This window comes from Bos grunniens, chromosome 18 (assembly GCF_055505025.1).
Source record: "Bos grunniens cultivar Pamir isolate PY7600 chromosome 18, Bosgru_T2T1.0, whole genome shotgun sequence".
Classification (NCBI taxonomy): domain Eukaryota; kingdom Metazoa; phylum Chordata; class Mammalia; order Artiodactyla; family Bovidae; genus Bos; species Bos grunniens.
The window spans coordinates 11,873,027-11,895,075 of record NC_141182.1 but is presented as its reverse complement, the minus strand read 5'-3'; the positions used below and the strand labels follow the sequence as shown (position 1 = coordinate 11,895,075).

At 48.8% G+C, this 22,049-nt stretch overlaps 1 protein-coding gene across 2 annotated transcripts; it reads left to right on the top strand.

Annotated features, from left to right (window-relative positions):
* The first annotated feature begins 131 nt into the window (after window positions 1-131).
* Window positions 132-11,920, top strand: EMC8 (ER membrane protein complex subunit 8). Of its 2 annotated transcripts, XM_086350225.1 has the most exons (6): window positions 132-630; window positions 7,772-7,881; window positions 10,047-10,117; window positions 10,225-10,316; window positions 10,846-10,940; window positions 11,453-11,920. In XM_086350225.1, exons 1-6 carry the CDS (start codon window positions 400-402, stop codon window positions 11,610-11,612), a joined length of 759 nt encoding a protein of 252 aa, XP_086206351.1. In that variant the 5' UTR covers window positions 132-399; the 3' UTR covers window positions 11,613-11,920. The 2 variants fall into 2 exon arrangements, with proteins under 2 accessions (XP_086206351.1, XP_086206350.1); XM_086350224.1 differs by lacking the exon at window positions 10,225-10,316 and having other exon boundaries at window positions 7,772-7,848; window positions 10,047-10,116.
* Window positions 11,921-22,049: the final 10,129 nt, after the last annotated feature.

Here is a 22,049-nt window from a genome sequence, read left to right as displayed (position 1 = left end):
GAGACCGAGCCGCGGAGCACCACGGGATCGAGGAGGACTCCACCCCGCGCCCGACCGCGCGGGAGGTCACAGGACCGGAAGTAGGTCGAGCGGCGAACGTCGTAAAACGCCGGACTGGGCGGCTTTCCGGCGGCCACTGGACGTCCGCTTTCCGGCGGCGCCCGGCGGAAAGCGCCAGTGGAGTCTTAAGGTGGCCGCGTCGGCCTCTCCCGGGTGGTTAGCCGGCGTCTGAGGAGCGGAGCTCGAGCGGGTCTGGGCCCGTGAGGGGCCCTCGCCAGCCGCGGGGCCGCGCCAGGGAGCCGCCGCCTCGTCCTCCTTCTCCCCTGAGGCGCCGCGCGGCCAGGCAGCGGATCCAGGCCTCGGCCGGCGCCGGGCCTCCGGGGCCCTCCCGGGCTCAGCATGCCCGGGGTGAAGCTGACCACCCAGGCCTACTGCAAGATGGTGCTGCACGGCGCGAAGTACCCGCACTGCGCCGTCAACGGACTGCTCGTGGCCGAGAAGCAGAAGCCACGCAAGGAGCACCTGCCCCTGGGCGGCCCGGGCGCCCACCACACCCTCTTCGTGGACTGTATCCCCCTCTTCCACGGCACCCTGGCCCTCGCCCCCATGCTGGAGGTGGCCCTCACCTTGGTAAGCGCGGAAAGGGGCTTGCCTCAGAGTTAGCGGGACAGGAGACGGGCTGACAGTCGGCTTCCGAGCCGTCCCGGCTAGAAGGTCAGGGTGGTCCAGCCGGAGTCTCGGGACCCAGCACCGCCGAGTTCGCCGTGATCGTGAACGGACGACCCGCGAGAGCGCGTTGGTCTTTGCCCGCACGCACTTAGCAAGAGCCCCGCAGGTGGCAGGCAGCTCGTCGTTGCAGCGGCCGAAGGGGCGACCTTAGTCGTCCCGGGTGTTTTTAGAACGCCTTAGGCGACGGAAAAGGCACCGATTTTCTCACACCGATAGCCCTTATAGAGACAAGCCGCTGTGAACCGAGCGTCTGTATTTGGAATTTTGAGTCGCGGGGAGTTTGGACGTTGCCGTTGGGCTCGCGCTCACCGTCGCGCGGCCGGATCCGTGTCTGCCGTAGGTGTCAAGGCGCGGTTCTAACCACGTTACTGCCCCGGGACACCCAGGGTGGACCCACGGTTAGAAAGGCGGCGTCGAGCGCTCCGTGAACAAGAGCTTGTCTGTCTTCCTTAGTGATATCTGGAATGCAACCGTGATTTTAAAAGCTGAAGACTGTGTGTGGAATTTGAAAGCCAGAGCAGACTTGGCCTTCCAGCCCGCACACTTCTGTGGGTCTGCTCATGACTGATTTATTTGAAGTACAGTGGGAAAAGGTGTGGCGTAGGAACAGACCGACTGGTTATTGAATTTTGGGCCGTAGTTGTTGAGGTATGGTGACCAGTGAAGGAAAAAAGACGACCTGTAAATTGGAGTTAAAACCTTAGGGAGGAGTAGGCTCAGACCTGCCTGGGTTGAGGTAGAATTTTTCGAATATGTATAAACTAAGATACTAAAAGAGAATTAGTTGATTCATGCAAAGAGTAGTTAAGTTTGAGAAGAGTAGTAGAAATCCTTTTTCTCTACATCCCAACAAGTAAAATGAATCCATTTTGTAAATACCTAATTATGACACCCATGTAAATTCTTAATAAGCAGGAAGTATCTTTAGACCAGCAGTCCTTGCCTAAGCTTACTGGGCACATCTTTGAGTACTTGTTAAACTGAGTCATTGTGTGAATTTTTTCCTATCATCATGGGGCAGAACATAGATAGAAAGTAGATGATGTGTATAGAATCAACATTTTAGCTCCTGAAGAAATGTGCTGTTGGTATCAGTGTGTTCCTGGGGTATGCGTGTGTCTGTTTTAATGCAAGTCTTTTGAGCTTCCTGTCTTGATTATTCTATCAAGATAACTGTGTGGTGATTGGATATGTGCAGTGCAGTCGGTCACTCGCAGGGAACTCTATTGACCAGTAGTATTAAGCAGGGTTATCCAGCTTTCCAGTAGAGCCAAGCCTGTGCTTGGGGGAAGGATATTGCTATGGATCAAATACAGTACGTGTGTAGCGGTTGAACTTGTACCAGGCAGACAAGTACAGTACTGAAGAATAAGTGCCATATGGGGGGGTCAAGCAGAAAGTGGGGAGGGGTCCGCTGACCCAGGCTGGGAGAGTCAGGGAGGGCAGGCTGCCCAGAGAAAGGGACATGCAAGTGGTGGCCCAAGGGGCAAGGCTGGAGGAAGGGGACAGAGGGACCAGGTGAAAACCGGGCGGGGGGGGGAACGACACACTTTTAGAGATGAGCTAGAAGGTAGAGTATAAAGGGACCAGACAGAGAGAGACGTGAGCAGTGGACAGACTTCATCGTAGAAATCATTCAGGGGCACTGCTCGCTCTGCACCACTGCATCTGTACTCCAGATGCACCTTCGAGTGTTTCCCCAAGTGTGCCCTTCAGTGTTGGAGTCTCCTGTCCAACAGAATTAAGTGCAAACTAGGTTTTCTGCACTTAGCCTCTTTTAAGACAGTAAAAACTGTCTGAATGTCTGTCCTACCAAGCAATATGGTAATTTGTGCTCACTTTTCTTATATTGATCAAAACTTTGAATCATAGACTCAGCATTTAACAAGTAGGAGAACAGTGTCAATTGAGTACAAATTAAATAACTTTGAAAATAAAGTCATAAAGAAAAAAATTGCCATTTGAAACCATCTACAAGTTTTTGTGTTACTGTTAAGATATTTAAGTTTATATCATTCAGATTTTGTCTTAGCAACTTTATAACCTGAAGGCAATGAAAAATCTCAGCCACAGTTTATCAGCTGTAGAAAATGTTTTAATAAAGCATTTAAATCCATAAAACTATAAACGAGGCCTAATTCTGATGGCTTGTTTCTATTCAGGGAGTTTTGTATTGGGTTATTTTTGATAAGTGGGAAAGACTGACTTGATATTCTGTCCATCAAAGGGCAGCATCAAATTCCTTTGCAAGGCTTTTCATTATAATTTTCCATTTAAAAAAAAATCCATGCATTTCTGGGTGCTTTCTATTTTTTTTTAAGTACTTAGGCCTGTTATCTTAATTTATCCTTATAACCCTTTGACGTAAGTAGTGATGGAATTATTTCTAATAGCAAAAACCCATAAAATGTCAGTAGGGAAATTAGCATAAAGCTGCTGTTTGCCTAAGCCCTCTTTGTCCTCCCCCCCTCCCCCACACACACACCCCCACTGTGATTTCCTAGTGCTGGGAGCTGCTTGTTGGTACCTTCTGCTCTGATGACTTCTCATTTGACTTGGGCCTGGGATTCCTTCTGCTGCCCCCATGTGTGCTTTGCCTGTGCTCATCTGCACAGGCTACCGCCCCTCTGGCTCTTCGCTCAGCCCCCTACTTCCTCCTGGGAGGGGGAGCTGGCTGCTCTGGGCTCTCCTTTCAGTTCTTCCCGTGACCTTCGCTCTCTGTTCCCAGGCCCCTTATCTCCAGCGCTCTTCCTCCAAAGCCAGCTCCTCCTCATGGAAGAATCAGCTGCTGATTTAAGGATCTTTTTCTTCTCCGTGAAACTCGCCAACCCCTCTAGTTTTAGACTCCAGGGCCTGGGTGTTGCTGCAGACAGGGAGGCTCCCAGACACCTAGCTTGTAAGTGACCAGCGTGGGAGCAGCACCCTCCTTGGGGTGACTTACTTAGCAGCTCCCTGCCTTGCCTGCTTTGTGGCTGTGGTCACGGAAGTGCATGCAGTATTATGAGAACTCCAGGTGCCTCGCTCATGCGGACACTAGCAAGTTTGCCAAGAGAAGCTGCTTTCTTTGTCCAGCCTAGCTGGGAATGGACGAGTGGGCCCGAGCCTGTAGTAGTTCTCCTGCATGTCTGCGAGGGAGCAGGCCTGAAAGACGTGAACAGAGGGTGGCGGCTTGTGCCAAGGTGACAGTGTCCTTTCCATCTGAAAAGTAAAGGAAACCGCATAAGTGAAAGCAGGATTTGGACCTTGTATCAAAGTCACTTGCCAGGTATCAGAGTGCCATCGTGAACATTTTCATTTTGATTGTTCACAAGATGCATCACAGGAGGACACCATAGCAGCAGAAATGAATTCACTGAGAACAGAGTTCAGACAGCTTCTCAGCTCTTTTGCTTTGTCCTGCCCCACTTGGAGGGTACGAGTTGCCTACTGTATAATCTGCCACTTAAATCCACTTGGGCTTTTTGTTAACAAGCTGTTTGGGCTGACTGCAGGATTCTGAAACCCCTCAAGAGCCACCTGCCCCATCCCCACTCGGCCGACTGTCCATGCTGCTTGCCTCCTGCAACACACCGACTCTGCTATGCTGCGTCACTCACTGATGATGTCTGGTCCACTGAAGCTTGTGTTCGCCACTCGGTGGACTCTGATGGCTGGTTCTCCAGTCATCAACTGGTGGCTACTGGTGTCTCTCTGGACAGTGGACAGGCTGTGCCTGCCCATCACAGGCATCCAGACTTCATTTGGTGGTTCTTATTTGAATCATTTTATGACCTGGTTCACTTTGGGAGCAGCCTCTTCAAAGAGTTCTACTAGGAGTTCCCTGAGGTCCAGTAGTTAGGACTCGATGCTTTCCCTACCGGGGCCTCAGGTTCAATCCCTGGCTGGGGAACTAAGATTCTGCAAGCCATGTGATGCAGCCAGAAAAACAAACAAAAAGCAAAGAGTTCTACTAGAAGTTTAAGGTCGTGACACTATTTTTCTGCTAGAATTTGGTTAGGCCTTTAGAGTGTTTTATATAGGAATCCACCCCTCTTTAGGTAAAGTGTCAGTTGAGGTATGTTCGTTTGTCACAAGAATCCACCATCCTGTCAGATGCCTTCTCTGCTGTCTGAGCACAGGTACAGGGTTACCCTGTGTGTTTCCTGGAGACTGAATCCCAAACCATTCCCTTCAGCCCAGAAGCAAGATTGGGGAGCAGCTTAGACTGCTCACTGAAGACTGCTGTGGGAGCTCCCGATGGCCTGGTGTCAGGGTTTGGTGCTCTCACCGCCGTGGCCTGAGTTCAGCGTCTGGTCAGGGAACTGATACCCTGCACTTGTGGTGCAGCCTGCTGCAGGATAGCAGCAGTGGGAAATAATCATCTTATCCTTGCATTAAAGGTAGCTGTGGTAGGCCCAAAAAAATGCCCCCCCCCCCAAGATGTCCACGTCCTAGTTCTTGGACCCTTGGACAGGTAACCTTACGTGGAACAAGAGATGGCAGATAAGATTGAGTTAAGGATCTTGAAATGCGATGATTATCCTGGATTATCTGATAGACCCAGGGTTCACATAAGAGGGTCCACATAAGAGGCAGCAGGGTAAGAGTCAGAGAAGAGAATTTTGACCACAGAAGCAGGGGTCAGAGTGAGACAGCCACCACCCGAGGAATGCAGTGACCTGTGACCTCTCCATGTTGGAAAAGGCAGGGAGCAGATTCTACCCTCAAGTCTCCGCCAAGAGGCAGCCCCACAGACTTGTTTTTGACTTCCGACTTGTGAGACAGATCTGTGCTGTGTTAGGCCACTAAGTGTTCATACCAGACTCAGGACACTCTCTGTAGTTGTGACTCTGGATGGAAGAGCAGCCCACAATGCGGAGCCAGGCGAGGGGCGCAGAGGTGGGCAGACGTGAGGATCACCTACATGAGGACGCCCTCAAGAGACCAGTCTTCGATCAGAAACAGAGGCTAAGAGGGTGACACCAAAGGGCGGGCCAGTGGGTGGGTGTGAGTTCAGGAAATGGGACCAAGTGCCAGATTTTAGAACTAGGCTATGCCCTTGGATACCACGTGGAGGTAAATTTAGAAAGAAATGAAAGAATTTTGCTGCTGTAAGCAGCAGTAGAGTTTCCAAGACTCATTCTTTTAAGAGGTGATAGAAATAAAATATAAGTAGTTGTGGAATAATTTGCCTCAAAGTTAGAGTGAAAGAGCCATTATAAATATTTTGGCGACATAGCCCTCATCTCTTGGGTGGATGACCAAAGCCTCTAATTGGTTCATTGAGCCTTGGTTTTGACCCAGTATGGTAATTTGTGAGCTCTTAGGAGGGCAGAATTACTATTCTAATCCTCGTGTGAGCCAGGGAACCTTGGACTGTGACCATTTTGTAATGTCTGCTTTTAGTCATAAAGGAGACTGTTGGAGTCCCAAACCAGAATTTGAGAAAAAGAACGAATAGAGCTATGTTTAAAAAGGGAAAAGAAAGAAAAGAAACCCTTTTTAACCAGTTAATTCACTTTGGAAAAAATTGAGGATCAGTTGTATCTCTTCTTTTGCAAGCTGAGAATAGAATTTCCTGCAGTGTATTATTAAAATTCCGTTACAGCAAAACAGGACGACCTTTTGTTTTTAATAATCGCATTAGATCTGCAGGATGCTAAATCTGATGAGAGAAGAGTGGCATTGTAAAACAAAAAACTTAGCCAGAAGGAAAAACATAAATACAGTATACTAACGCATATATATGGAATTTAGAAAGATGGTAACAATAACCCGGTGTACGAGACAGCAAAAGAGACACTGATGTATAGAACAGTCTTATGGACTCTGTGGGAGAGGGAGAGGGTGGGAAGATTTGGGAGAATGGCAATGAAACATGTAAAATATCATGTAGGAAACGAGTTGCCAGTCCAGGTTCGATGCACGATGCTGGATGCTTGGGGCTGGTGCACTGGGACGGCCCAGAGGGATGGTATGGGGAGGGAGGAGGGAGGAGGGTTCGGGATGGGGAACACATGTATACCTGTGGCGGATTCATTTTGATATTTGGCAAAACTAATACAATTATGTAAAGTTTAAAAATAAAATAAAATTAGAAAAGAAAAAAAAAATCTGCAGCCATGCTCCTGTTTAAAAGCATGCCACAGGGAAGTGTGTGAGTGCATGCACGTGTGCTCCCCTGCACCCCACATCCCAGCACAAGGGTTTTCATAGTGTATTACAAGGAATACTGAAATAACAGTACTGAAGGACTTGACTTTGAAAGAGACTCAGATTCCCATGCTGCTTCTGTTTTCTGGCTGTGCAAGCTTAGAACCTCTCTGAGCTCTTTAGTTTGCTATCTGTGAAGGATTGATTTTAACGACCTGAAGGCTTGTTCAAGCCCCAGAAGGCGTCAGTGCTTCATCTTGTCAGAGAAAGTGGATAACACTGGTTCCCCCTCACCCACGGCACTACACCCATTTATTATGTGTCTGCGCTGGAGCCTTCTGCTAGGACTAGGGGAGGAGGTCATTCCTAGTGTCCAGCCTCACACCCCACCCCACCCCCGGCCATTGCAGGCTCCTCCTCTGTGGGAAGACACTCCACCTCTGAGAGAGGGGGAGCCTATGCTCTTTGCTTTCTCTGACCTCCTATGGACTGTGGAAAAGCTAATTGCGGTGGCCTTCTTTCCCCTGAACACCCATACACCCATTTGGTGTGTGTTTGTTTTTTGGTGGCCATACCACCACCATAATTTGGTGGGATCTCAGTTCCCCAACCAAGGACTGAACCTGGGCCACAGCAGTGAAAGCCCAGAATCCTAGAAATCCTATGGACAGAAGAGCCTGGTGGGCTACAGTCCATGAGGGTTGCAAAGACTAGGACACAACTTAGCGACCGAACAACAGAGGCCACCAGGAAACTCCCGCATTTCATTCTCGTAGGGAGGAGGATACAGGAGTTCTGTTTGTCTTGTCCCAGCATTTGGTTGAGGGAGGGAGGTTCCTTTGTTTATTGAGACTTGATGTTTAAGGAAAAAGCATTCACCTTTTCTTCCCAAATTTTGTTCTCTTTTCAGATTGATTCGTGGTGCAAAGATAATAGCTACGTGATTGCTGGTTATTATCAAGCTAATGAACGAGTAAAGGATGCCAGGTATATCCCTGTGAAACCCCTCGAAACCCCTCAGTGGGCTCCCGGTGCAGAATCTGTCAGAACAGCCCCTCCGTGCTTGTAGATAGAACTGCAGGGGTGCTGGGGCGCAGTCTGTGAAACAGTGCCCCTCCGTGCTGTTGATAGTATTCCAGGAGGGCTGGGGTGCGGGTCATTCCAAACACCAGTTATTCTAAAGACTCAGATGAATGCTGGGATTCTGTCCTGTGTTGTCTTTATTTTGCTTAAAGGGAATTCTGAAAGCGAAAGCAACAGTCCAGCGCCTCCTGTTCAGTCCCCCCTCCGCTGTGCCTTGCTTCCCATTCCCAAACTGGGATTGATGTAGGGCAGAGCACCAGGCAAGAACTCCACTCTTTTTGGGGGTTAAAAAAAAAGCAACTTTAGGTTTGGTGTTCTTTGGGTCTGCTGCTTTGACGAAAGCATGGTGTTTGCTACTTTCCCCATATAATAGGTCTTGTTTTCTTTTATCCAGCTAGTTGCCCCCATGGTGGTTCTCACTAAGAGCAAAGCTGAGATCTTTGCTTTGTTTCTGCATCAATGTCCTAGCAGAAAAACTGATAACATCCTAATGTTAGGGTAATTTGAGGTGGGCTTAACAAGCTGGTTATCTCCAGAGGTGTGAACCGTCTGTCAGAGAAAGGAGGGTGGTGCAATTACCCAGAGCTGGTGACAAAAGCTGGCACCTGCCCTGCCTGAAGGAATGAAGATGGGTCGGGTCAGGAAGTTGTGTCCACCCCCCCACCCCCACCGCCCTGAGAAGAACAGTGTCCTTTGGTCAAGGGATATGGCCAGCAGCCAGCCTGACATGATCTCACAGAGAGAGTCCCAGAGGAGTCGGCACCCTGAGCAGCCAGAGGCACGAGCTGGGTGACCCTGAAGCTTTGCTCATGTGGCCAGGCAGAGCTGATGGGCTCCCGTGTCCAGGCAGTCAGGGGGTGCAGTGAAGGGCCCCAGACCAAATGCCTCCCGGATTCATGTCCGCTCGCCCAGCATAGGCAAGTGGTGGGACTCAGTAGCATTTGGGGAAGTAATACAGTAAGCCAATGGAGCACTTCCAGAGATGTGAACTGTTTTGTTCTAGAGGACTGGGCCCAGTCAGGACTGAGGGTGGCAGGGTCCCCAGCACAGCGTGGACTCAGAGCGGCTTCTGTGCCAGCCTCTCTGTGGACGACATGCAGAGCTGCTTTCTGATCCCTGATTCTTCAGCTTTTCCCAAGACATCTCTGACTGTTTGGTCCCTGCATCCGTGCATGCCTCTGGTTTCTCCTCAGTGCGTCTCTTACCAGCCCCTCCTTCGAGTCCACCTGCCTCCCTATGTTGATGAACTGGAGCCTGTTCACGGCCTGTGTCAGTCTTGGTCTTATTACACGAAGGAAGCTGCCAGAGTGTGAATCCCCTGCCCCAGGCCAAGCTCTGTGGTGAGCTGAGCCACGGACTCCTGGCCCTTGCCCTCAAGCTGCTGCACTGAACTTGGAAGACATTGGAACCCAGGCCTGTGGTGCAGGCCCCGGAGCCCGTACTGTGCGGGTGGTGCGGGGGCTGTGGCAGCAGGAGCAGGAGGCACTCCACCCACAGCCGTGACAGAGGAGCCTCCGGGAGGGTGTGGACAGATGAGCCGGTGGCTGCGGGACTCCGGCCCTCGAGACACCTGTGCAGCGCTGCCTTCACTCTAAGGGCTTTCCAGGGTGACTGGGGAATGAGACTCCCTGGGGCCCTTTGTCTATTACATTGTTTTTTGTTTCATTTTTCTTAATACGATGCTGCAGATAATCACACACCTCTGTAAATTTTCAATTTTAAAGGTAAAAATAGAATACTGGCTAAATTTATTTTTATAAAGCATTAAGCCTGCTTTTTTCACCTCAATCACGACGACAGGGTTGTAACTGTATAGTGTGTTTCTTTCTGGTTCAGTCCCTGCTTCAGAAAGCTGAGACTGATTGTACAGAGGGAAAGATGCACGAAAAGACAAGGGCCCCTGCTCTGCCCTGAGCAGAGCAACAAGTCACTGCAGCGGGATCACAGTCCCCAAAAGCTACTTAAATGGGTGTAACCCCACACGGGAGGTAGCTTACTGGTGCTGTTGGTCTTTGTGTCATTGCTGTTTACTCTGCCACAGGCAGACAGTGTTGCCCAGCGTCAGCTAAAACTTGGTAACCTCGCTGGTTCTTCCCTCTCAGTCCAAACCAGGTAGCAGAAAAGGTGGCCTCCAGAATCGCCGAGGGCTTCAGTGACACGGCTCTCATCATGGTGAGTCACTGTCGCTCGCTCCAGAGTCCTGTGTGTGGGGACAGCTGCTGAGCAGCCTCTTGCTGACGGGGAGCTTTGTCTGTGAGCGGTTTCCTTTCTGCAGGTACTTACTTCATCAGACCATGGCCTCCTTCGGCCGTCTTCTCCCAACTGCAGGCTTAAAGTTGCTGAGTCAGGGCCGCTGCAGTCATGGCACACGGGTGTCCAGAGGTGGGGGGTCTTTCAGCTACAGTGGGTCTCAAAGTGGGATCCCCACGCTCACAGTATCAGTACCACCCGGGAATCTATTGGAAATGCAGGTTCTGGGGGCCTAGGAATCTATGTCTCCATAAGCTTCCAGATGATTCCAATGTACACTCAAGTCTGAGACGCATTGAATTAGGTCAACCAGCACAGCAGAGGGAGCAGGGACGGACATAGCTCATGTCAGGAGCCCTGTTCCTCTCAGTTCAGATGAAATTCTAACAGGGAAGGCAGCGTAACGTTTGGAAGCTTCGGGTGTGTGAGAAAGCAGTCAAGTACTCAGTGCTTCTCCCATGTGATGCACCGTGAGCCTGGGCTGTGGTGGTGTGCACTCTGAGGCGGGGTGTCTGCTGTAGTGGGCAGTGTTGCGCCCGTCCCTGACATCCCTGTGGAGTCCTCCCCCGTGGGAGAGCCCCAGGGAGGGACCCGCAGGCTGCCGTGGAGGTCCTGGCTCTGTTCGCGAGTGCGCCCTTCGTCTCGTTGCAGGTAGACAACACTAAGTTCACGATGGACTGTGTAGTCCCCACGATCCACGTGTATGAACACCACGAAAACAAATGGCGCTGCAGAGACCCGCACTAGTGAGTGCCCATTCCCGGGGGGGCCCGTGGGCCGCGTGCGCTGGGGCCAGTCCCGGCACGCTGCTTGCATAGGAGACCTGACCCCCGCCTCCTGGGTTTTTAAGCTACATGTTCTCTAGAGAAGTGTGCACACCTCATACAGAAGTCACGGGTGTTCCTCAGCCCCCAGAGGACAGGCCTACAGGGTTTCCAAGCAGTGGGGACATCCTGTCACTCACGGGTCTCCCCTCCCAATCCCCGGCCACCTTTCCCTAAGCCAGACCCTCTTCCCAGGCTTTTGTGGTTTATTTGCAATCAGTCATCTACCTCCAGCTTTTTCAGAATTTCATTTGAAGGTTATCTCTTGGATGTTTCATATCCTTTATATGTATCTTCATGTGTTTAGATGTGTTTGCTAGAGTTCACCCTTGGCTTCCTTTATACTACTCTGCGCGCGGCTGGTTTCCTGTTTACTCTATTGAAAAGCCACGCGTTTTGAGTAAGAGGCTGACTTCTCCTGTCTCACCTCATAGTGATTACTGTGAAGACTGGCCAGAGGCCCAGAGGATCTCAGCATCGCTCCTGGACAGCCGGTCCTACGAAACACTCGTGGATTTTGATAACCACCTGGATGACATTCGGAATGACTGGACAAATCCAGAGATCAATAAAGCTGTTCTGCACTTGTGTTAGGGAGGGGTTTCAATGACTGGTCTCTGGGCGTTTCCACTACACTGAAGAAGAGAAGTTATTTTTAAATGTAAATAAAATATCACAGTTGGTGTGGAAAGCTGACAGTTTTCAGAAGTGGCGTGTGCCTTGAGAGAGGGCAGAATGTCCATCAGTCACCTGTCTAATGCAAAGTCTCTAGACCAGGTACAGACCATCCCATCCGACCACCCTGTGGAGCCTTCCCAGTTGTACATGGCTATAGTTCTTCAAATCAAAGCTATTTCTGCTTGTCCAAGATTGTTCCTATTAAACAATTTTAACTAACCTTTTATAATCTGGAGAGAATACTTTTTAAAGCATATGAAGTGTCTTTAAAAAAAAAAAAAGCCCAGATCTTATACCCAAAATAGAGTGTTTGTGAGTTTTCATCCTGTTTGAGTTAATATCGTCCAGCCTGGGGATCAGGCCTGTGCCTGGTGTGCCGGTGCCAAGCTGTGTCTGAGAGCCAAATGCTGGTGTGCACAGCCAGGAGGCTCCCCTAGCTGCCACGCCTCTTCACATGGGAATAATGCTGCTGGTGCCTGGGAAACCTTCATCGTCAAAGGGTAAAAACAAACACGTTGGGAAGGCAGCTTGAGTGGGAGCCCTGTATGATGCTCCTCAAGCAGACAGATGGGAAACCCACAGAACTGAAGAAAAAGGGGATCGGTGTGCTAAGATTGTCTTAAACAGGCAAGAGTCGGTCCTGACTCGACTGGCTTGCATGATTACCCGAATGGCTCTAATTTATTTCTTCACAACCATTATTTCTTTTCGTATATGAAGCCACACGAGCTGAACAAAACATAGGCTCCTGGAGTTTTACAGCGCCCAGTCTGTAATCGTTAACGCTTGAAACAGTTAAGCTTTTTAACCCCATTGTAGGAAATTGATGGGGAAAGGACTCCATCGTGTTTATTCTTTTTCATACGAGTTATTCCATGCAGAGTGCAGAAACCTGTACCTTTGCCGCTGTCATTTTTTGGACCATGTGAAGGAAGTCTGTGACAATTGGGTTATCTGTTGAAAAGGCTTATGATGCAGCATTTCACTGTTTTATCAAGTAGGAAACCTTCCAGCATTGCTTACAATAGACATGCTTCCTTTGGTCCACCAGATTCTCTCTCCTTCCTTCAAATCCAGCTCACCCTTGGCTTTGTAAGGTGACCGTATGTCGTGTGGGGAACACAAATGAAGGGCTGGCATACCGATGCGCTACACCTTCTCGTCGCCTCAGAGGCTGCAACCAGAACAGGTGGAGTGCAGCGGGCAGTCTTGTTCCAGATGGGTCTGTATTTTATTTTGGAAAGGAGAAGAGTCCGTCTCTAGCATTTGCCACAGAAAAGGCTGTCTTTTCCTGAAATTAGAATGAGCATGTGCTACCTCCAGGTCAAGGTCAAAGGTAACTGGCAGAGCTATTTGAAGCCAAAGGTGTGGCCAAGTCTAGTTTGGAAGCATTGCACAGATGGTCTTATTGTCCCTCATTTTTACCTCTGTGAAGAAACAAAAACAAATTTCCAAAGTGCAGACGATTGCTTCTGGATGCTTGTGAAAACAGCAAAGCCCCTGGGCCCTGTGCCGGGCTCCCCTCTGTCTTCTCTCCAGGCCTGGCTGTGTGGCCTCTGAGCCTCCAGTCTCCCAGCCCTTAGAACAGTCGTTACCCACCCAGGATGAGAGTAGGAGCCCATCAGAAAGCCACTGAAATGGAATCATACTGTGATTTCCCTAGAAAAGATTTAGAGAAGCAACACAAATTATATTGTATATTGAAGAGATTCTTGTCAGTCAGAACATTCCTAAATGAGTCCTGCTTTGGTTCGAAGGGGCTGGAGGGGAAGGGGTGGGGAATGTGTAGAGACATCCCCTTAGAACCAGCCATATGCTTAAAATTCTGGTGGACGTTTTTCTCTGTTCATACATCCATCCATCATGAAGAGAGTGGGACAAATGAATTACCGGTTTGCCTAAAAATGCCATCCAAATCTAATGGTTGCTTTTAAGAATTGAAAAATACTGAATGTGAAAAGGTAGGCTGTGACTTCCTAAATGACAAAAAGCAAGGTGCACACTAAGGAAAAATTGGCTTAAGCTTTCCAGGGATCTGGTATTTTTAAGCTTCCTCAGTGTGAAAAGTTCCATATAGTTAGCTTTGACTCAGTGGCTTATTTTTCTGATTGATGTGCTTGCAAAACTGTTGTTCCCTCTTAGAGTAATTTTCAGCTTTTCTGACTTACCGTCTTTGTTTTGCCTTCAAAAGAAAAATATTGGCTTCCCAAACTGCCCCTTTTTAATATTATATTTATCTTAACAAAGTAGCTACTTTATAACATCCTGGTAAGTGAAAGCAAGAAAAAGAGCCATGGGCATTAATCTCCATACCCTGCAGACATTTTTAGCAATTTTAATGAAGAGAACTGAATTTAAAAATAGACTTTGATTTTACTAATTGACATTTCTTTAGCCTTTCCATCAACTCAGTGCCTCTTAAGCACTGGATTCTTTTCTTCAATTCAGTAGAAAGCCTGGTGGCAAAGACTGGTTTGTGTTCCCCCTGCCAGCTTTCAGATAAAGTGAAAGTCTCTTGGCTCTGTCCAACTTTGTGACCCCATGGACTGTAGCCCACCAGGCTCCTCTGTTCATGGAACTCTCCAGGCAAGAATACTGGAGTGGGTTGCCATTCCCTTCTCCAGGGGATCTTCCCGGCCCAGGAATCGAACCGGGGTCTCCTGCATTGCAGGCCGATTCTTTACCAGCTGAAACACCAGGGACGCCTTTAGCTGTCGGATAGGTGGTATGTTAATCTGACTGTGTTCCCGTACACCTCAGAATCGGGGGGGGGGGGGGGGGGGGGGGGGCGCGGGGCGGGTAACAGATACTTGTATTCTCATAATGTTGACTTGTTACTACTTAAAATGTTTAAGATCTTGAATAGGATGCAAAAGCTGATCAAGTTTTGCCTTTCTCTGAGATGAATCCCCATTCTTCTAAGGAGCTTTTCTTTCCCCTTAAAGATTAACTTCTTGGGATCGAGTCCAGCTTTAGAACTGCCAAAAGCTGCGTTCTCCTTGGTCTTTTGCTTCCACAGTAGTGCGTCAGGTGCCAGCGTGGAGGAAACCTTTGGCTTGAACTTGCATTGCCATATAAAGCAGAGTAGCATCCTATATTTAGTGCTGTCTGAAAAAAAGTTCCAGATCCCATCAGGAAGGCCATGGTAAATAATCACATTTCAGGATACAGGCACACCTCGGAGATGTTCTGCGTTTGGATTCAGATCACTGAAATACAGCAGTGGAGTGAGTCACAGGAATGTTTTGGTTTCCTGGTACGTAGAACAGTTATGCTTACACTATACTGTAGTCTGTTAAGTGTGCAACAGCATTGTGTCTGAGGAAACAGTATGCATACCTTAATTTCTAAATAATTCTTAGCTCAAACATGCTAACCATCGTCTGGGCCTTCAGGGAGTCATCATCTTTGCTGGTGGAGGGTCCGTGCCTCCATGTTGGTGACTGCTGATTGATAGGGTCGTGGCTGCCGAAGGCTAGGGTGCCTGTGGCAGTTTCTGAAAACGAGACAGCAGTGAAGTTTGCTGTGTGGATTGGCTTCTGTGAACGGTTTCTTTGTAGCATGCAGTGCTATCTGGTAGCATTTGACCCACAATAGGACTTCTTTCCAAAATTGGAGTCAGTTGTCCCAAACCTGCTTTATCAACTAAGTTGATGTTGTAGTCTAAGCCCTTTGTTGTCATTTCAGCAGTCTTAACATCTTTATAGGAGTAGATTCCATCTCACGAAACCACTTCCATGTCCTTCCATAAGGAGCAGCTCTCCTCTTTCATTCAAGTTTGATCATGAAGTTGCAGCAATTCAGCCACATCTTCAGGTTCCACTTCTAGTTCTAGATCTCTTGCTCTTCTCCCCATATCTGCAGTTACTTCCTCTGCTGAACTCTTGAACCCTTCAGGGTCTTTCATGAGGCCTGGAATCACCTTCCAGACTCCTGTGTATGTTGATATTTTGACCTTTTCCCAAGAATCACAGATGTTTTTAATGGCATCTAGAATGGTGACTCCTTTCCAGAAGGTTTTCAATTCACTTTACCCAGATCCATCAGAGGAATCACTCACTACCTATGGCAGTTGGAGCCTTAGTGAATGTGTTTCTTGAAGAAGACTTAAAAAGTCAAAATGACACTTGGATCCATGGGCTACAGAATGGATGCTGTGTTAGCAGGCGTGAAAACCATTAATCTCATTGTCCATCTGCATCAGAGCTGTTGGGTGACCAGGTGCATTGTCACTGAGCAGCAGTCTTTTGAAAAGAATGTTTCTGAGCCTCAGGTTACAAAAGTGGGATTAAAATATTCAGTAAACTGTGTTAACAGATGTGCCGTCATCCAGGCTTTGTTCTGTTTATAGCGCACAGGCAGAGTAGACTTAGCATCATTCTTCAGAGCCTGGGATTTTCGAAATGAGCACTGGCTTCAACTTAAAATCACCGTAACATTAGGTATTAGCCCCTAACAAGAGAGTTAGTCTGTCCTTTGAAGCTTTGAAACCGGTCATTGACTTCTCAATTCTAAAGGAGATCAACCCTGAATATTCACTGGAAGGACTGAAGCTGAGGCTCCAGGACTTTGGCCACCTGATGCAAAGAACTGATTCATTGGAAAAGACACTGATGCTGGAAAAGATTGAGGGCAGGAGGAGAAGAGGGGGCAGCAGAGGATGAGATGGTTAGATTACATCACCAACTCAATGGGCATGAATTGAGCAAACTCCAGGAAACAGTGAAGGACGGGAGCCTGGCACGCTGCAGTCCATGGGGTCGCAAACAATTGGACATGACTTCGCAACTGAACAACAGCAACAGCAAATCAACTTCTCTCTAGTTACGAAAGTCCTAAATGGCATCTTCTCCCATTAGAAGGCTTCATCACCTACACTGAGCATCTGTTCACTGCAGCTGCCTTCACGTGTGATCTGAGCTGGAATTCTGGAGAACTCATTGCGGCTTCTCCATCAGCACTTGCAGCTTCAGCTGTCGCTTTCGTGCTCTGGAGGCAGCTTCTTTCCTTCAGCCTCAGGAACCATCTCTGCTGCTTCACACTTTCTTTCTGCAGTTTCCTCACCTCTCAGCCTTCACAGAATTGAGGCGAGTAGGGGTCTTGCTCTGCATTAGGCTTTGGCTTCCCAGAATGTGGCTGGCCTGATCTTCTATCCAGACTGCTCAAACTTTCTCCATATCAGCAGTAAGGCTGTTTCTTCGTCTTATCAATGTGTATACTGAAGCAGTGCTTTTAATTTCATTCAGGAACTTTTCCTTTGCATTCACAGCTCGGATAACTTAGATACAGCAGGCCTCTGGCTCTGCTTTCAGCATATCTTTCTCTCTAAGCCTGATCGTTTCCAGGTTTTGATTTAAAATGAGACATGAGACTCTTCCTTTCCCTTGAACACTTAGAGCCTGTTGCAAGGTTATTAATTGGCCTAATTTCAATATTACATCTCAGGGAATACAGGGGCCCAAGGAGAGGGAGAGACGGGTCAGTGGAACAGTAAGAACACAGTTTATCCATTCAGTTTGCTGTCATAGGGCTGTGGTTTGTGGTGCCCCAAAACAATTAACGATAGATCACTGATCACAGATCACATAACAAATATAACAACAGTAGAGAAGTTTGAAATATTGTGAAATTAGCAACATGTAACACAAAGTGAGCAAATGCTATTTGGAAAATGGTGCCAAGAGACTTGCTCAACACAGGGGTGCCGCAAACCTGCAATTTTTTTGAAAATACTGTGTCTGCAGAGTGTGATAAAAGGGGATCTGCCTGTGCTCGTGAAGTTCTCTGGGCAAGGCTTCTGCCCAGCACAGCCACAGTAGTTGGGGAGTCTGCCCCAGCTGCAAGTCAGGACATACGGGCAAGTTTGCCAAGACCCCCGGGTGCACCCTGCGCGCTGAGGGTCTCGTCACACATGTAGAGTGGACCTGGCTGTCATCCACCAGCTTCCTCCGCTACGCTGACCTTACTGCTGAAGAGGTGGTCATTCCTCAGACGTTTTAAAAAACTAACCTTCCTGTTGGCTCAGCTCTGCGGGCGGCAGCAGTGTGGGTGGGTCCAGCCAGCCGCTCTCTAGCTTTCTGGTCATGGGCAGGTCACCCCTCAGGTCACCCCTCGTGTCTCATCAGACAAAGGAGGGTGACCGTGCCTCCTGCAGGGGCGCTGTGAGGACAGAGGGGCTGGCACATGTGCTCTCAGCAGAGTGTGTCTGGGCTGCAGTCCTGGAGCCTGCTGCTTCCCGGGCTGACCCCAAGGCAGAGGACTGCGTGTGTGCGTGTGCTTGTGTCTCCTGCTTTGGGATGTGGGTTCTTTACCACTGGAGCCACCTAGGAAGCAGAGGACTACTTAGTCCTTTGCTAAGAAAGATCTGTTCATTAATAAGTGCTTATTCGTAGTAGACACTCAGTGAGCATTTATTGAATGAATGAGTAAATAAAAGCATTTGTTCTCAGAAATGACAGCCGCTTACATTTCTTTAACCCTTTGTTTACACTCTCCTTTCTAGCCCCCCAGGATGCAGCAGGGTGACATGGTCTGCATTTTACGGGTGGGGAACCAAGGCCTGGACCAGAAGTGACTGCCTGAGGCCTTCCACGGCTGGGTCGGGGGGTGCAGGCCTGTCCTGGAGATGAGGAGCAGAGAAGCCATGTTCCTCCTCTTCCTGCCATGCTGCCCAGCCTCACTCCCGCTCCCGCCCCAAACTTAATGCATTTTCCTTCTTACTACAATGACAGTGTGCGTTCACGGTAGAAAATCAAAAAAAAAGACTAGAAGAGACTCCCATTCTACCATGCCCCCGTTCACAAAGACAGCTGGAAAGCTGTGACATCGTCAGGGTCCCCTGAGACCTTTGGTGTCCTGGATACTGAGATGCAAAGGAGTGGGAAGCACAGAAGGCCTACATGTGAGGAGCTTACACTGTAAATTAAGGGGTAAAAGGCATAATTATAAGTAAACATTAGAAAATTTATGCAGATTCCCAGGTTTAGGCCCTGAGAGTTCAAATTCACTGAGATTCTGGATCCAAAAGTCAGTGTTTAGCCGGTGATTCAGGTCATACTTTAAAAAAAACCCTGGTCTCTGACCAAAACCCATGCATTATTGTGAAGAATTTGAGACCTTCAGAACTGAAGCGACCACCCCAGTACACACACACAGCCAGTGCCAGAACACTGGGACCACCGGGCCAACACCGGGAATCTGGTAATTCTGTGGATCAGCAGCTCCAGCATCCTGATTCCGTAGGATTCGCCCTGGCAGGACTCAGGTCTCCTAGGTGAACTCTGCCTCAGCAAGAAGCTCTGTGATTTTTTTTTCTTTTTAAAAATACTTTGTGCACAGAATGCATGTGTGTGCTGTAAACATCTGATCAGTGGGAAGCAAGCAGGTTGATGCCTAGCTCATAGCTTCTGAGCCATCTCACAGCCCTCACGGAGGACAGCAGGGCAAGAATAATGTCCCACAATTTCTCTGCTTCCCAAAGTGTTTTACACCTAGGAGGACCTATTGATTATTTTTAAGTTATATCCTGAACCCGTCAGTACTTCCCACTCTCAGGAGGTGGCCCTGTAGCAAGAGCCCTCCATGCAGCTGCCTCCTGTGTCCCTAGGGCCCTGACCTAGTCCCCATGTGTGCAGGGCCTGCCTCCAGAGACCTCTTATAAAGTCAGACAGAGGTACGAACTGAAAAAAGCGGAGTCATCTGAAATCTCCCCATCTGCTGAGTATTCTTTCCTCCAAGTGTTGGGATTCCTTATTTTTGGATTCTGAAGTCTTATATTTAAATTTGCTGAAAGAAATGTGATTGATATTTTCTGGATTATGAAATCATTTCCAGAACCATTAAGTTCACCCTTTTATAATCACATCCAATGTTCTCTGTGTTCCCATTTCAGACATACTTGGCAAGAGGTTTTTGGTTTTTGTTATTTTTTAATAAAACTTACTTATTGAAGACTAACATATAGACCGAAAAGCAGACAAATCACAAACATGTAACTCAGTGATTTTCCACAAAATGGTCAAGATGGGCAGGTTCAGGTTCTTGTAACCACCACCAAGCTCCAAACACAGAATGTTAGAACACTGCCAGCACCCAGGAGCCCCTCATGCCTAAACCCAGGTTAACTCTGCCCCTGGTTTTCGGCCTTTATATGACTGAAGGTGTGCAGCCTGTGTACTGGCTGTGAGATTCGTTCACGTGTGTAGTAATTTTTCATGCATTTTCCTTGCTGTGTGTCATTTCACTGTATCATCGTACCCCAGTCTCTCCATTTTACTGTAGGTGGATATTTGGGGTTCTTCCAGACTTAGGCTGACAACAGATCTTGCTGCAGTAAGTGTCCTCGTATGTGCCCTTTCATGCACATATGTACATGTTTCAGGATCATGATCGAGGTTGGGATGTGTATGTTCAGCTTCTTAGGGGACAGTGCCAGTTGAACACCTGCCCTCACTTCTTCTGTCTTTAACAACTCTGTGTCCTTTCAGTGGTAGATATTTTGATGGTGAGTAGGGGCTTGCTTGGTGGTTCAGACAATGAAGAAGCTGCCTGCAATACAGAAGACATGGGTTTGACCCCTAGGTCTGGAAGATCCCCTAGAGAAGGGCATGCTACCCACTTCAGTATCTTGCCTGGAAAATTCCACGGAGAGAGGAGCCTGGTGGGCTACAGTCCACGGTGTCACAATGACTTGGACACAACTGAGCAACTAACACTTTTCACTTTGAGCGGTATATCATGGATTATTGGTTTGAATATGAAAAGCAAAATAATAAGCTTTCCAGAAAATAGACGGAGGATATTCACATGTCCTCGGGCAGAGATTTTTAAACAGGACACATAAAGAAGCCATCAGTTATACTATATTAAAATCAGGAACTTCTGTTCATTAAAAAAAAAAAAAATTACAACTGTGAAAAGATCACAGCACCAGAGAAGATATTTATCATATACCCGACAAAGACTTCGATATATCTATCCAAATATATTTTAAAAATTAGGCGAAAACAAAACAAAAATTTAGGCCAATTTTTGAAAAATGACAACCCAACTGATCAGGTGCTTCCCCAAATAAGATATCCAAGTGACCAGTAAATGTTGAAAACATGCTCAATTAACGTCATCAAAGGAGAAGCGAATTGAAAACAGGAGAGTGTTCTCAAGGGAGGAAAACATGAAGAAGCAGAACCCCTTCCCAGCCTCGCCTAGCTCACTGTCCCCGCCCTTCCAGAATGGTCTCACGTGACTTGACGGCATCCGGCACCCGAAGCAGCAGCTGGGCTGGGGTATTCTTGCGACTCAGCTTTCATACTTGGCCTCCGCGGGCAGGGAGCAGCGGTGCTTGACCTGAGGAGCTCAGCTGTGCCTCTCTCCCCGCCCGCTTAGGATGTGACCCTCAGCGAGACTTCTAAGGAAGATGACCGTCTATCGACTGTCCTGTCACCTGCAGCCTCTAAGGCTCTGGCTTCCCACTTCATCCAGCCCCACAGCTCAGAGCTGGTCCTTCCAGAACCGCATTGTTCTGTTAATCACCCCTAATGCCTGGAATTTACTCAGCAGGCCTCCGAGGAGCTCAAAGCCATTTGCAGATCCTGCTGGTAAAATGGCTGTCCCTGGGCAGCCAAGCTCTCTGCTAAATTACTTCTAAGCAAAGAAGCCATTCTCAAAACTCTAGGAGACTCGGAGTGCCTTGACAAGCAGGCCCTGTCCCCGCCTGCGCCCCAGGAGGAAAGCACAGCTCCTCTGGGCATTACGAGATCATCCAGGAGGGACAGTGGTCTCCGTAATTATGGGAGTGGTTACCCAGGTGGGCTGGCAGACCTGCAGACAGCCCCACGCCAGGGAGCACTCAGACGTGAGGAGAGGGAAACTGAGGCAGGCCAGGACCTGGTGAGGGGGGCAGGCTGGCAGCAGAGAAGAGGGGAATGTGTTTTGGTTGGGGAACTGGAGGAGCAAAGCAGATGGGTAGAAACCTGGGACGCAGAGGAACTGAAGTCTTTCCATTTTCAGCAGGGGCCCCCTGGTATTCTTCCCAATATGTCTCCCAACCATCCCGCCTTTGAGACCAGCCCTGTGTGGGCACGGCCTCAGACACCCTGTGGACCCCGCTGCTTCCCTGGGCCTACAGGATGATGGGGGCTGGGTGCTCAGAGCTGCCTCTGCACCTGGCAGCCTCTAACCCAGCTGACCGCTGGTCCTTCCCTTACGTAGCCCTCTGGACGCCGTGCAGGGAGCAGAAGGCAGTGGCCTGCAGGCCCTGGCCACAGGCCCTTCAGTGCAGGTGCACAGACACAGGAGGAGCTTAGTTCCTAGGGAGGGCAGCCCCTCTGGGAAAACACGGGAGGTGGGAGACAG